General features: G+C 30.0%; 3 protein-coding genes across 6 annotated transcripts; 2 read left to right on the top strand and 1 right to left on the bottom strand.

The window, feature by feature from the left end:
• Positions 1-1163: 1163 nt before the first annotated feature.
• LOC122630436 (COMM domain-containing protein 4) lies at positions 1164-14747 on the bottom strand. Of its 2 annotated transcripts, none has more exons than XM_043814923.1 (8): positions 14675-14747; positions 2742-2797; positions 2587-2658; positions 2447-2512; positions 2285-2324; positions 1894-2094; positions 1614-1760; positions 1164-1523 (listed from the first exon to the last, which is right to left on the bottom strand). In XM_043814923.1, exons 2-8 carry the CDS (start codon positions 2742-2744, stop codon positions 1486-1488), a joined length of 567 nt encoding a protein of 188 aa, XP_043670858.1. In that variant the 5' UTR covers positions 2745-2797; positions 14675-14747; the 3' UTR covers positions 1164-1485. The 2 variants fall into 2 exon arrangements, with proteins under 2 accessions (XP_043670858.1, XP_043670860.1); XM_043814925.1 differs by lacking the exon at positions 14675-14747 and adding an exon at positions 9239-9319.
• LOC122630432 lies at positions 4806-7809 on the top strand. 2 transcript variants are annotated; one of them, XM_043814918.1, is made up of 4 exons: positions 4806-4905; positions 5658-5725; positions 5869-6056; positions 6267-7809. In XM_043814918.1, exons 2-4 carry the CDS (start codon positions 5660-5662, stop codon positions 7471-7473), a joined length of 1461 nt encoding a protein of 486 aa, XP_043670853.1. In that variant the 5' UTR covers positions 4806-4905; positions 5658-5659; the 3' UTR covers positions 7474-7809. The 2 variants fall into 2 exon arrangements, with proteins under 2 accessions (XP_043670853.1, XP_043670852.1); XM_043814917.1 differs by lacking the exon at positions 4806-4905 and having other exon boundaries at positions 5280-5725.
• Positions 9643-14255, top strand: LOC122630435. Of its 2 annotated transcripts, none has more exons than XM_043814921.1 (5): positions 9643-9941; positions 12135-12287; positions 12813-12934; positions 13023-13404; positions 13494-14255. In XM_043814921.1, the coding sequence occupies exons 2-5, from the start codon at positions 12137-12139 to the stop codon at positions 13859-13861; spliced, it is 1023 nt and encodes a 340-aa protein (XP_043670856.1). In that variant the 5' UTR covers positions 9643-9941; positions 12135-12136; the 3' UTR covers positions 13862-14255. The 2 variants fall into 2 exon arrangements, with proteins under 2 accessions (XP_043670856.1, XP_043670857.1); XM_043814922.1 differs by having other exon boundaries at positions 9646-9941; positions 13026-13404.
• Positions 14748-15088: the final 341 nt, after the last annotated feature.

The following is a 15088-nucleotide window of genomic DNA, read 5'->3' as shown; positions in this document are numbered from 1 at the left end:
ACATATATATATATACATACATACATGCATACATACATACGTACATACATACATACGTCGTTCGTGAGCAACTCATTTCAAATACTGTAAATAGTTCATGATTGAATCGAATGGATGAAAAGAGAGAGAGAGAGAGAGAGAGAGAGAAAGAACAAGAGTGCGAGAGAGAGAGAGAGAGAGAGAGAGAGAGAGAGATAGGGAAAACGAATGTGTACGAATAATTGTATAAAGACTGATTAGACTAGCTTTGGTATTTATTCAAATTTACAATTAATGCTATCGCTTGCGCGCTCAGAATACTCATGGAGCACACGATGCCAAAGGTATTCCCTCTACGAATTTCTTTAAATATCCTTCGTTTTGCTAGGAGCATCGTTGTCCATTGTACGAGCTGATAATCGATCATCTACTTGCTCTTGATATTCTTAACTTCGAAAAAAAAGATAGAAAGGAAAAAGAAAAAGAAAAAAGAAAATAAGAAGAAAAGAGAAACCTACTACGAATATCATTCAAACTTATATCGCACGCTGATTCCGTTCGTATTTTCGACGAAGATTTAGGCCTATATATATATATATATATTTTATATATATATATTGTTATATAAATATATATATATATATATATATATATTTTATATGATCTTCAGTTGCATCGTTCACGCAATCTGTCTCTTTCGACTGATATATAATTACTATTATTATCATCATCATCATCATCATCATTATCATCAATCATTATCATCATTTTTTTATTCTTATTCTTATTCTTATTCTTATTCTTATTCTTATTCTTATTCTTATTCTTATTCTTATTCTTATTCTTATTCTTATTCTTATTACTGTTGTTATGCTTTCATTGCAACGTCTCTAATGAATCGAACGAAATTCAATGAAATGAGAACGAAGGCTGATGCAACAAAGCAATTCGATGATATACGATGATAAATATGTTTAGGAATTCTGAACTGGTTCGCTAGTTGATTCCATGGATTAACGATATATTGCTGATAAGATCTTTAATGTGCTCCGATCATTCCAATCGTACTAAGGACGACAATGAGTATGTATAAGAATTGTTGTTGTGTGAAGGCGAGAGAGGAACGACAGTGAGCGGAGGAGAAAAAAGAAAGGAAAAGAAAAAAAGAGAACGAAGAAACGAGATAAAGCGCAATTATAACGGCGACATTATTATTGTCACAATGTATGAATATTATTCAAGTGCATCGTATAAACCATTAAACTAAATGTAAACTTTGTATATTCATTTACAAAGAGAATAAAGATAAATTATTCGACGGATCGCTGACGACTCTTAAGTTATAGTATAGTTAACATATCTCAGTTATATAATTTAGATCACAATATTGCAATTTCGATCGCTAATTGCAATGATCGTTTAACGACGATTATACGTATCACAAAAATCTTTATCTTCGTCTAACGATATAATCTTACGTTCCATATAATAATTTGTCAAGATTTTTCAGAGACTTTCCATCAACGTACGAGCCCTCTTAAGTTCTGAAATAATGATTATCCTTTGTCAAGAAATATTGATGTCAATTAAATAAGTAAATATGAATGGTTAATAATTCTTATCGTAGGAATTACCCGTGAGTAAAACTTGCACATCGTCCTTGGAAATATTAATGGTTGATTCCTCCTCGTTTCCGTTCACTTTCTTCACTTTCAAACTGACCGTCGAGAATGGCGAGGAACCATCGCAGGATACAACTTTGATGGACGAAAGACGATTTACTGGAAATAAGTTTCAACATTATTTTCTCTACTCATGTTGTTTCTGAATTTTTTATTCGGATTTGTCAATTGCATACGCGTCGTATATTATTTGTTTTTTTACTTTACTAAGAAAAAAAAAAGAATATTTCACCTCTTAAAGACTGAGATGAGAGTGTAGCCATGAGTTGTGGACAATAATCTGTATGAATTCTTGCAACTACTGTACTGTGTTCTCTTGGCAGGCCCAATTGTTGCAATTCGCTGCTCAGATCAGCCGCAGATACGCCGTAACGAGCTGACGAGGTGAAGATCAATTCCAATGCGGCGATCATAGCTTTCGCATCGCTTAAATCTTTGTAGAAAAAAAAAAAAGAAAAAAAATTAATGTTAATTTCTCTCTACAATTCTCACTTCTTATTTCAGAGATTAACAACGTGCTTACTTTTACTCGATAGTAAACGATTTTTATTTTTCATGCTTTTTTTTTTTTTTAATAATTTTCTATATTTTTTATCATAAGAAGAAAACAAAACGCAACTTACCGAGCTTTGCATCCTGTGTGATTTTTTTTACCTTCTCCTCCTATTATCGAAGAGAGAGAAAAGTAAATGGTTAATGTTAAATTAGATCGTCTTAAAACATGTGGTTAATTAAAAAAAAAAGGAAAGAAAGAAAAAATAATGTTTTTATTATATCCTACTTACATCCAGTTCTCCTTCCGTTAAAGACTTCATAACGATCTGTCCCAACGTTTTCATTTTAATCGACGTCTATAAACAGATTAAGTATAATATTATTATAAAATAAAAGTTCGTTAATAATTCGTTTAAACAATTCAACGAACCATTCGTGAAAGCGTATTAATTTCAGCTAATAACCAATCAGGACAATCCCCGTCGCCCAAAAACCGAAATTTCTGCAAATCAATAATTATTAAAAACGAATTAATTTATTTATTTTTATTGCGATTATCGTAAAAGTATATTTAAAAGACCTTACCATTTTTTTTTTTTTTTATTTAATTAGAATGATCTCATTCAACGTTTCAACGTTTTCTGAAACAAAAAAAAAAGTAAAGAAAAAACATAACATTTTTACTTTTGAAATCACGCTTTAAAATTTTTACGCTTAAAAATTAAAATGAAACGTCAAAAATAATATTGAAATTAAACATTAAAAATAATGTTTAATATCAAGCGAATTAAAACGTCGAGCTAAATTATGTGTGTTCTACATTATTTCGAATGATACGTGAAAATAATTCTGTTTTTATTGTCGCTGCCAAACGTTTCGTACAAAGTTAAATCCAGTTAACAACCGTGAACGAAACGAATCAAGGATATTTCTCGTTCGAACGATTCGAATTAAACGATCCACGCCATATTTAGAATTCTTAAGCGCTAATATCCTATGTGAGATATTTATTTACGTTAATACGAATAATCTTTGAAATTTGCTCAAACGTGTTTGTTCACGTTAGATAAAAAAAAAAAAGAACAACAAAAAAAGAACAAAAAGATAAAAACTGTCGGAGAATATAAAAATGTCAGTAGTAAAACGTTTAGTCGAAAAGATCGATAATAATTCAGAAAAACGAGTAACGAGTTTACACCATAGCACTTTGCTAAATTTTCTCTTTATAATCGTGTTATTTACTAAAAACGAAGAAAATAAAAAAAAAGGAGAGAAAAATAAAAAGAAGAAAATAGAGAAAAAGAAAAAAGGAAGAGAAGAAAAATGAGAAGAAACAACAAGCTAAGTACAAATCAAAGGAAGATAAAAAAGTTACTCGCAATTTGTATTAAAAAACACTTGCTTTTATATCGTCAGCTTTATTGTAATTTTTTTTATTTGTTTTTTTTTCTGTTTGCTTTTATCGTCGTCTCGTTGCAACACAACAGTCTTTATTATAGTTGCGACAATCGTTCCATAACTGTGGGTTAACGCGTTAAAGAAGTTCTACTTCGATGATCAAAATTTCTATACTCTCAGTCAGTAAAGTTACCAATGATATCCCGAGAGTCAGAAAAATGGCAAACGGGATATACGTATCACAGATGTATACAGAGTGTCTCAGTAAAACTTCACAAATTGTTTTTCTTCTCGTTTTCAATGATTATTGAAGATATTCTCTTTCTCTCTCTCTCTCTCTCTCTCTCTCTCTCTCTCTCTCTCTCTCTCTCTCTCTCTCTCTCTCTCTGTCTCTTTTATATAAATCATTTAAGATATATAAAAATACATATGTTTATATATTCGTCCAAAGTGTATAGCAGTATACAGGATAAGACAAATATTTGCATCGATAATAATATCCGTTTTTATTTAAAAAAAGATACTTTTTTCCTTTTCTTTTCTTTTCTTTTCATTTCTTTTCTACAAAATTTAAATATTTTGTTTGAAGTCCTTAAAGTCTATCATCAATAAAATTTCGTTTCAAAAAGATGAGAAAGAAACGTGATAAATCGATTTATTGATATCACCGTCATTTTATTTGCAATTATTATTGTGAAATATGAAAAAATTTTCATCGAATATTAAATTAAAACAAACATCTTTTAACAGAAGTTCTTTTACTTATTCATTTTTAAAAATAAAAACACGATAAAATTTTATAATATACCGTAATAAAATTTTACCAATGATACCATTGACGTAATTTTTTTTTCTGATAAATCTTTTTTATGTAAGAGTTACAATGAATCTCCTTAACTTCATCGAAGAAAACAAACAATTTAAAAAGAGAGAAAACAGACAATAATAAAATAATCATTGATTGAATCACCCTGTATAGAAACGCATATTTCCCTTACGACAAACCTAAATATAAAGTCGATCCTTGGCCGTTGGACCGAATAACGCACGACGAATGTTTGCACTTGCTGACCAGAAGATTGATGTGGGTTTCGCTACGGAATAGAAAAGAATTCCCAATGCAATCCGCCAAATCTTCGAACCGCGACGTCGGTCATCGACGAACCGAGGTAAAAAGAAGAAATGGAGAGAGCATAAATACGGTTGAAATAATGCCAGTCTTGGCATTCTCTTCGAGGAGGCCATCGTGTTCTAGTCGTATCGTGTTAACCATATCGGACAAAACAAAAAAAAAGAAGAAGAAAGAAGAAGAGGATAGAAAGAAATCAAGAAAAAAAATCAGGAGCAACAGGTACGAAAAAAGGAAGAATAAGAGAGAGAGAGAGAGAGAGAGAGAGAGAGAGAGGGAGAGTGAGAAAGATAGAGATAGTCTCGACCGATCGAAGCCTGACTCGTTTCACTTACATGGCTGATCGAACGCGAAGTTGTTCCACTTAAAACACGTCCGACTTATCACCAATGTGTATCACTTAGCCTACAAGATTCTCTTTACTTTATCAACAAGAATGACTAGTAGTATACAGAGTAATATATCGCGAGAAACGCCCTGATGACGTTATCAGGCTACTTTGAACTTATTTAGAGATTACAGGATAAATAAAAAACAAGTATATAATACTGTATTCGAAGTCGTCATTTTTTTTAGATTTTTATATCAACGCGAAATCGTCAAACTTTCGCTAACTTCTCGAAGTTATGGGAGAGGGGAAGAGAAAAAAAGAAAAATTTGCTTTCAAAGAAAAAACAAGAAAAAAAATATCTTTTCACTCTATTATTGCATAGAAGCCTGAATGAAAAACACCTGTGCCACTAAACTTGTTTGCGCTTCATCTCTTAACCGCAAACACGTGTAGTTCTCGCGACGTATTACGAACCAAGAACGATGTGTACGTATCTAAAAGTAGAGAAAGGGAGAAAGAGAGAAAGAGAAAGAGAGAGAGTGAAAGATAGTAAGATAGAAAGGACGAAGTTCAATTTTTCATTGTGCAATTTGATGACATTGCATTCAATCGATTTAAAAAAAAGAAATATGATCATTTTCAGATATGGAAAAAGCTACGGTCGTTGTGATAATATTATTACTAGCTATAGTGACAACCAACGGACTAGAGGTCAGTAAAAAATAAGTAATTTTGTACAATTTTATCAGTTAACACTGTCCCATAAAAAAAAAGAATAATAACAATGAATCCTTTTAATATATTTGTTGTTGTTTTTCCTTTTTCTTTTTTCATTTTTTTTTTCTTTTTGTAAGATCAAATATCTCCGTGGAATATCTCTCGATGATGCGGAAAAACAAGCGATGGTTGACAAGGGAACCAATCGTGCCCTTTGGGACAATGTTAATCCGAATTTGATTGAACAAAGTTCATCACGTGAAGATGAAAACAAAAAAGATCGTAAAAGCTTCGATTTGGAACAACCTTCAAACACCGTAATTGGGTAAAGCATCGTTCTCAACAATTATTATAATAATAATCGTCAGTGCTTCATAATTTTTCATTTAAATTATTATTTATTTCTTTATAAGATCATTTAAATTATTAAATTTATAAAAAGAAAGAAAAGAGAAACAGAGAAATTCTTGAATGTCTATTGCAAAGAACAATGAAATCATAACGTCAATAATTTAAAATAATTTTTCGATTTCAGGGAAACCGATCTAACGAAAAAGAATTCAAACATGGATAAATCGATTCTACAAAGATCAAAGCGTCCGAGTTTGAAGATATCATTTGGTCTTTCGTCAGAGTGCAACAGATCAACACGGAAATGTAATACTCGGAAATATCGTAGGCAAATCGAGAAATGGTCGATTCCACAGCCGTTCTATGTCGACGAACCGAGATGGGTCGAAATCGAGCTCGATTATGAAGAGAATTTACCATATTATTTCAATAACGAGAAGGACTCGTTTTTCGTGACGCGTGGAAAAAAAATCTTTAGGCCGAAGATCGAAGAGCATGCGTTTTCTAAAGCGAACAATCGCGAGAAGTTTCTCGAAAAATCGAACGAAGAGTCCACTGAAGACACCAAGATCAAGAGAAACGAATCGAAAAGGAAGGAAGAGAGAAGGAAGGCTGTAGAATTGGGTAGTCGTCAATTGGAAGAGTTGATACGTAATTTTGAGAAAACAGAGGAACCATTCGTTCTAACACGAGGAAAGAAACTTTACGTTCAGAATCGTGAGTATTCGACCTTAGACGAAAATTTGAAAAAAGAGACATTAGAAACAAGATTACTCGAGAAAATAAAAAAACGTTCGGTGATCAATGGACCTACGTATTACATGACTATGATTAATAAAAATACAAGTTCTTTTCTAAATGGGATGAACAACGTGACCTTATCCAAAGAACAACAACGTTTGCGAACGAAAAAAAATTCTTGCGGCCATTTAATCTGTACCGTTGATGATTACAAAAAGATACATCGGATGAAAAACCTCGAAAGGGCTATTTTGGATTCCGGTTACGTCGAACAAAGGGACAAACATTCGAACATTTACGACATATTCGAGGAACCATTCGTCATTTCCAAAAGCAAAAAGAAATCAAAGAATATAGATCAACGGAAATTCAGAATGGCACCGATCGATTATGATGAATCATTGAATTCTCTCGACATTGCTAAACAAATTTTTCAACGATTGATAGATTCTAGAATATGCAATACAGAACAATGCAAAGATATTACGAAATTTATCATGGAAAATGATACGATTATGACTGACAAAGATCGTAGAAATATTCTTGACGAATTACTCAGAAAATACGATCCGTTTTACGTCGTTAATGGTAAGAGAATCTATTCGAGTAATTCATTAGAAGAAGATCGGCTTAAATTCAAAGTGGATTAACGTAATGAACTCTCTGCAAAAGGGTGTTTATCTTACAACATTAAAAACATTGATAAACGGTACACTCGCAAATGAGATTCTAGCTCGAATATTAATATTTGTTTTATGTCTTCTTATTATTTTTTTTTATTTTTATATTTTCTTATATTTTTGTTTTTTATATCTTTTATATATATATTTTTTTATTTCTTTTTTATTTTTTTAAAAGATATTCAAGCAATGTGGGCAAAGGCATACGATGATTTCGGTGACATTTCTGACCAATGTGTGAACATTATAGTAGAAAAGTATACACGACTGTCACGAAAAGATTGTAAAAATAAGAATAAATAAGTACTTACTGTTAAGAAAGAATTATCTTCGTTAACCCTGTGTGTACTTATGTTATGTTTCGACTGATGACGTAAACGAAAAATAGTTCCCCTCCCTTTCTTTCTATCTCTTTTCTTTCTGTTTTTCTTTTTCTTTTTTTTCCCGTTTTTTTCTTTTTTCAAGTACATTTACATTCACGCACATATACCTTCTATCCGTTAATATGCATCGCATTGAATTTTAACATCTGAAGAATGTTGCGAAGAAGCATTCGTATGTACAAAAACAATTGAGCGGAATTAATCTTGTCCTACCATCCTTGTTCACCGTACCGTGATTACTAATTCTGTTAACGAACGCTTCAATTCAATGATAAAAATAATCGTTATCTTGAAATATTTTTTAAATATTTTTTTAAATATTTGTTATATTATATATAATTTGTTATATATATGTTGTTATATATAATTTGTTTTATTTATATAAAAAAAAAAATTTTATAATCTCAATATGTATGTATGTATGTATGTATGTATGTATGTATGTATGTATGTATGTATGTATGTATGTATGTATGTGTATTTACATACATACACACACATATTATAACATTTTTCTAATTTACTTTTAAAATTATTCGATTAGAAATTATTTTTCAAAAAAAATAAATAAAAAGAAAAAATTTTGTCATCAGGAGACCAAGACATCGGCCATATTTTTACAAGAAATTTAAGTCATGAACTTAACCCAACAAAAATTTATGACCGAGACGAACATGGTGATCTTTTAATGTGGAAGAAACATATATCTACGTATCGCATCATCATATGCTACCCTCTCTCTTTTTCTTTTTTCAAAACTAATTTCCAAGTCATTCTGAAATATTGTGAAGGATGATCATAAAAAGTGATTTTGAATTATTCGTTTATCATTAAAATTTAAAAATTAGTAAATAAAGATCGAAAGTGATCTGAATACGTAAGTCCTTTTCTTTTTTTTATATCTTATTTTTTTAATCTTATCTTCAATTTCTATTGCTCTCATATTAATATTGTTATTAAAATATATGCATTGTGCGTGTTTCAAAATCTTAAGAAGTCAAATTAAATAGATAAAAATTATTGGATATTTTGACTTTGATACGTTGTTTTTTACCTTCTAAGAAAAACTAAAAAAAAAAAAAAGAGGAAAGAAGAGAAAACTGTGTGTTCATAAATTTTTCATATATCATTTTCGTGAAAATATAACGAGTCTATGAGTTTTGAAATAAAATCGTAAAAACCATCCTGACCAAATAAATCTTGCAATAAATGCTAGCCTGTAGTAATATCCTGCGAGCCGGTGAACGATTGAACGAACCGATACACAGAATACGTCTGTCATCGAGAAGAAAATCGTGGAAAAGAATCATTAAGTAACACGCGATGGAGAGAACAAATTTTTATACACCTACACAAAAAAAGCTTCTGTTTTTCTTCTTTCCCATCCTTTTTCCTTCGTCGGATATTGTTATGTAGTGACGTTAATGCTGAGAACAGAAAGAAGAAAAAAGAGAAAAAAAGAAGAAGAAGAAAAAAACGAAGAAGGAAATAGTAAGAAAACGAGAAAACTCATCGAAACTATTCACAAATGTAAATGGTCCCCTTTAAAATTATTAATAAAATTAAAAATAAAAATAAGTATAAATTTAAAAATTAAAATTAAAATAAATGGATAAGACAAGGATAAAACAAGGATCAAGTGAACGGATAGAAAAGGACGAAATAAGAGTAAAGGATAGGAAGGTGGGAGGTTAAAAGCGTGATCGAGCGTGCGAGACAAGGAGAGAACGATTTTGCGCAATTGGAAGGTTGCTCGTAGCATATAAGACGAGCGACGCGCATCCCGAGTTGCCACTAGACAACTTATACCACAGCAGTCTATAGCTTTCGCAAATAAAACCTAAAAAGAATTTGTTTTTCGCTAATTGTCGTACATTAATATACTTTACGCACCAACATTTTTTTATATATAAATTATATATATATATATAAGTACACACAGATATATATATATATATATTTATATATATATTTGTGCACAAGGTGACAAAAGAAAAAAGAGTGTATCTATTTCGCCTGAAATTTTTGTAAAAAAGTTGACGGAGTTGAAATTAGGTAAGTTATCGTTCGATATTAATCTTCTTTTTTTCTTTTCAAAAATTTATTACGATACATGTGATCGGTCCTTTTATAAATAAAATTATAAAAAATTTTTAATACGAAAAAAAACTTAGATATGAATTAAATTATTCTATTTTATTTCTATATGAGAAAACTTTTTTTTTAGATCTTTTATTCTCTTTCGTTCGATATTAAAATTAACATAATAATGATACATTAACGCGTTCTTCTTATATCATCGAGATTGTCATACACTGAAAACAAAATATGAATGGTTTATAAAAACGAACGTGAAACTCTGTGACGGCTTTTGAAAGCATGTACTAACGAAATTTTCGCGCGACATTCTCCACACAAAACTGTACTATGCGCTTTCTATCCCTCTGCCTTCCTCTCATCGTCTCTCGATCGATTAATGCACATCATAAAAATGTTCTACAGCGCGATAAAAAAAGAAAATGAAATTAGCAAACAACCGTCCTGCATCTTCTTATGGAATATGTGACAAAGAAAAAAAAAGAAACAAAAAAAAAAAGAATAAGATAGGAAAAAAGAAGAGAACAATGAACTTTTTCATTGAATCTTTCCAACGAATGTTTTCATTGAAATACAGTTAAATTACAAATTTTAATTTTTAAAAAATGTTTAAATCAGACAGAATTTAACAATTTTGAAACATTATTTTGTAAACGCTAATCGACCTTATTCATTACATATATATACATACGTATATATCTTATTTATATCACGTGAAATCTTTACTAGGGGTGATCGAATATGGTTGATAAAATATGCATAATGGGTATCCACGCTCGTTTTTTCGTTTTTATTTCGTCTAAATAAAAGTCTGCATTCGTGAGTATATTTTATTTGAGCTTGATTGATAAAAAATTCAAAATCGGTCAGGATGAAATACAAGTGTTATCTTAGGAATATTAAAAAAAAAAAAAAAAAAAAAAAAAAAAAAAAATTAGAAGTCAAAATGATTCGACAAAATGATCATTATTCTCCAAATATAAAGACAGACGCAACCCAGACAGACAGACAGGCAGACAGACAGACAGACAGACAGACAAACAGACAGACAGACAGACAGACAGACAGACAGACAGACAGACAGACAGACAGACAGACAGACAGACAGACAGACAGACAGACAGACAGACAGACAGACAGACAGACAGACAGACAGACAGACAGACAGACAGACAGACAGACAGACAGACAGACAGACAGACAGACAGACAGACAGACAGACAGACAGACAGACAGACAGAGAGAGAGAGAGAGAGAGAGAAATAGAATATGTTTTCATTTAACACGAAAATACGGCAAATAATAAAAAGAATTCCCAATGTGATATAACAAACGAACAAACAACCAAACAAAAAATAGGAAAAGATTAAAAAAACAATCATTGAATGAAAGACGAAAGAAATAGTAGACATAATTTGTGATATTATATGAATGGCGCGTGTATTCGTGAGCTTAAATCTTGCAAGCGCTTTTCTCTTTATATTTTCTTCTTTTCTTAATTTCGCTCGAAGGAACAATCTGCTAATTGTACGCAAAATATGAAAGCTGTAGGGATGGTATTTGTGAGGAAAGAGAGATATAAAATAATATAGAGATATGGAATAATAGATTATTTTTTCAAATTTCACTTCACGGAATGAACAAGTTGAAATTAAGAATTCAAAAAAGAAATTGCTCTTCGTTCTCGATAACTTAATAAACCGTCGAATTGTTAAAGAATTTTTGATAGGAAAAATCACTTTAGTGCTTTCATCGAAGTCTCTCGAAATAACGGTAACACGTCGGCGCACGTTTAACACGTTTCCTACGAACATTAATCTATTTTAATATTTATTACTTTTTTTTTTATTCATATTATATCTTAAAATAACGTCGAACAAAAGTGTAACAAAAAAAAAGAAACATTAAAAGAAACATTGAAAGAAACCTATTTCGAAATATGATTGATATTCTAACAAGTAAATTAATTTTTATGAATAATATGTTATGCATATATTAATTGGATAGAATTAATCTTATTTTTCGTTTGTCTATACGAAAAAATAATACGAATTGATAGTGACACATAACCAAAATCAAACTCATTTCGTTTCAATTTTGATTTATTAAAATATAATAAAACAATAACATTTTTTTACATCTTACGATTAGGTATGTGGTTATTACTTTCGATCATTACCGCTCGTGCGATTATTGGAAGTCCGGATGCGGAAACCATGGATTCGATGCAACAAAAATTCGGAGATACTAATAAAGATATTAATTCGGTAGGATTATTTGCGATGAATCCCGATGAAAGAAAAGGTAATTGAAATATACAGAGTATAATAGAATAAGTTGGAAATATTTTAGGGCTGATATAAGTATATTAAAACAATAAAAAAAGAAAAGTTCATGGAAATATATATCCTATTTGATTTTGTTTTCGAGTTATAAAAAATTATGTATCGCAATAATTATTTCGTTAAGTGAACGTAATGTTTCTTTGTGAAATAAATAAACGAAATTTCCAACAAATTTTAATAATATCCGAACATATGGAGATGGTAAGCAATCATTGATAAAACGTCTGCATACTTGTGTTCAAATGCAAAAAGGATATTTGAAATCTCTTATGAAAGATAAAGATTTGAAAATCAAATCTACTATCATTCAAAAACAAAATCAAATAGGACAAACGTTTATATGAACTTCTTTTTATTAAAGTCTAGTTGTACTGAAGTAAGCTGTAAAATATTTCTTACTTATTCTAGAACACTCTGTATATAAATTAATTAATTCTAATCTTTCATTTGCTAATCGTTTAATGAATAATATTGTTATTTTTAGAATATGATCTTCAGAAAAGTATAAATAAACGATTAATTGAGGGATCAAATTTGTGGTATGTTTTGAAAAATAACGAGATTTTGCCTGCAATCTCATGGTTATACTTACCAACAAATAAACGAGTAAGATATATTTATATCTAATATATTTTATATATTATTTTAATGGAAAGATAATTTTCTATGATATTATCGTATTTATTATTTCAAGCAGAGCTTACGATCGAGCGAATTGGATTTTTCTGAAGAAATGAAAAACCCCTTCTTCAGCCGATGGGATGGTAAACGAATTAGTTCCTTCAGATCGAAGAATCAACGATCAACTCGCATGCCGTTTAACAGCTGGGGTGGTAAACGAGCTCACGGATATTTGAATGACAAAGCAAGTTTCTTAATGATGAGGGGTAGCAAATCGTTTTCTGACAAGGACGCTCATAAGAACTTTGTCGAGTATGCCAAGAGATTGTCCAACTTTGGAAGAAGAACACCATTTTATAGCTGGGGAGGCAAGCGAAATGTAAATACAGGATTTGACATAAACAAATACATCAATACTATTCCTGAAGAAGAAACAGAATTTTATTTACCAAAAGGTATAACTTCAATTATATATTTCTATTATATGTGCTTTATTATAATTTCAATAACAAATACATCATCCAATAACTTACTAATGTTACAGACGATGCAGCAGAAGATACAATCTTAGATGGGAATGAAAAACGTGCTGCACAAATGAAAACTAGTAGATCACGAATAGGCTTTAATAGTTGGGGAGGAAAGAGAAATGATATCAAAGAGTTTCAGTTACCTTTAAATAATGAATCATTACGTTTTGAAGATGAGATTGACGAAAGCACGAATTCCACCGATCAACTATTAATTCCAGAAAAAAAAGATACTAATAAAAACTCTAGAAAATCTCATTTTGAACCTTGGGGTGGTAAAAGAAGTATAAATGAAGAATTCATGATCATTCCTAATAATTATGATCTTCATGACAACGACCCAGCAAAAGAACAACAGGTCTTCTTTCCATGGGGTGGATAAATTGATTTAAGATATCACTAAAATCAATTATTTGCTTCTACAATGAGATTGTAAAATCTACAAATTAATTGATATTATTTCTACTTAAAGACTCTCTTTGCAGTTTCATAAAAACATGCAGTTCCATAAAAATATTTACTTTATGTTATACTGTATTATTTATTATTAAGCAATCGATTAAGCAATCAATCACTCTTTCTATTGTTTTTTCTAATATCCGATATCCATAAACCTATCCTCTTACTTCCTTCAAATTATAATGTTGTTTTATTTATGCAATTATATTAAATAAAGAATACATGCAACTGTTTTATGTGGCCTGTATATAAATGTTAAAATGGTTAAAAGGAATAGATGTTTATAAATGTTTCCAATTGTGTTTCTATCTTAAATAATGAACGAACATTATCAATATCTCCTTTAAATAAACATATATTCACTTCTTTTAACTTCATATTTTCCTACTTTTAAACAGTTTCATAATATTTACAAATCATACATAACCTATAATTATGATATGTCATACTAAGGAACTTTTAACAAGAAAATTTGATATCTTAAATTCATTATTAATATTAGACAAATTAAAGATATATCTACTAATGAAAGATATTAAAAATAAATGACAATTTAAATCATAAATCAAATGAGATTTATAAAAAAAAGAATAAAAGTAACAGTACACTAAAGTAACTTTTGCCTTTCATTTGAATTGCAAATTGGTGCAACAGTATATATAATTACTATTTCTAAATATTTTATTATATCATGTTATGAATATTGAAGGAAAATAAAAATAAAGAGAACACTTACAAATGTTGTAAGGTTAATAAAAAACAGATGAAAATACACTGCACAAATCACGATAACAACACACTTATCTTTTTTTTTTTGAAGGTTGCAACACTGCATTGTATTCCTCCATAAATAGCTAACGTCGTGCGGCGGGAAATTTTCAACCAATAACGAGACAGATCGAACTTGAATACTTTTGAATATACTATGAAATATAACCAATCAATCTTTTAAAGATGCAAGGCCTTCTGGGTAAATCTTGGCAAAAATTCAAAACTGATAAAATTGAAAACATGCGATTGAAGACAAAACGACAAATGCAACAAAGTAAGTAAAAAACAACTGATAAATTTGCAAGTATATTTGATAAGTTTTAAGACTTCCAATAATAAATAATATATATTATTAATAAAATATCAACGCAATAAGAAT

The sequence above is a fragment of the Vespula pensylvanica genome, chromosome 7 (assembly GCF_014466175.1).
Source record: "Vespula pensylvanica isolate Volc-1 chromosome 7, ASM1446617v1, whole genome shotgun sequence".
NCBI classification, from domain to species: domain Eukaryota; kingdom Metazoa; phylum Arthropoda; class Insecta; order Hymenoptera; family Vespidae; genus Vespula; species Vespula pensylvanica.
This window is presented reverse-complemented; position numbering and strand designations above follow the sequence as displayed.

Excerpts from the sequence above, each read along its gene's own strand:
- LOC122630436 (XM_043814923.1), bottom strand. Across the intron at positions 1,761-1,893 it reads CTCATCTCAGTCTTTAAGAG|TAAATCGTCTTTCGTCCATC; the intron begins GTGAAATATTCT and ends ACTTATTTCCAG. Across the intron at positions 1,524-1,613 it reads TGTGCAAGTTTTACTCACGG|AACTTAAGAGGGCTCGTACG; the intron begins GTAATTCCTACG and ends TCATTATTTCAG.
- LOC122630432 (XM_043814918.1), top strand. The coding sequence starts at position 5,660 with ATGGAAAAAGCTACGGTCGTTGTGATAATATTATTACTAGCTATAGTG. Across the intron at positions 5,726-5,868 it reads TGACAACCAACGGACTAGAG|ATCAAATATCTCCGTGGAAT; the intron begins GTCAGTAAAAAA and ends TCTTTTTGTAAG. Across the intron at positions 6,057-6,266 it reads CCTTCAAACACCGTAATTGG|GGAAACCGATCTAACGAAAA; the intron begins GTAAAGCATCGT and ends TTTCGATTTCAG.
- LOC122630435 (XM_043814921.1), top strand. The coding sequence starts at position 12,137 with ATGTGGTTATTACTTTCGATCATTACCGCTCGTGCGATTATTGGAAGT. Across the intron at positions 12,935-13,022 it reads ACTTACCAACAAATAAACGA|CAGAGCTTACGATCGAGCGA; the intron begins GTAAGATATATT and ends TATTATTTCAAG. Across the intron at positions 13,405-13,493 it reads AGAATTTTATTTACCAAAAG|ACGATGCAGCAGAAGATACA; the intron begins GTATAACTTCAA and ends CTAATGTTACAG.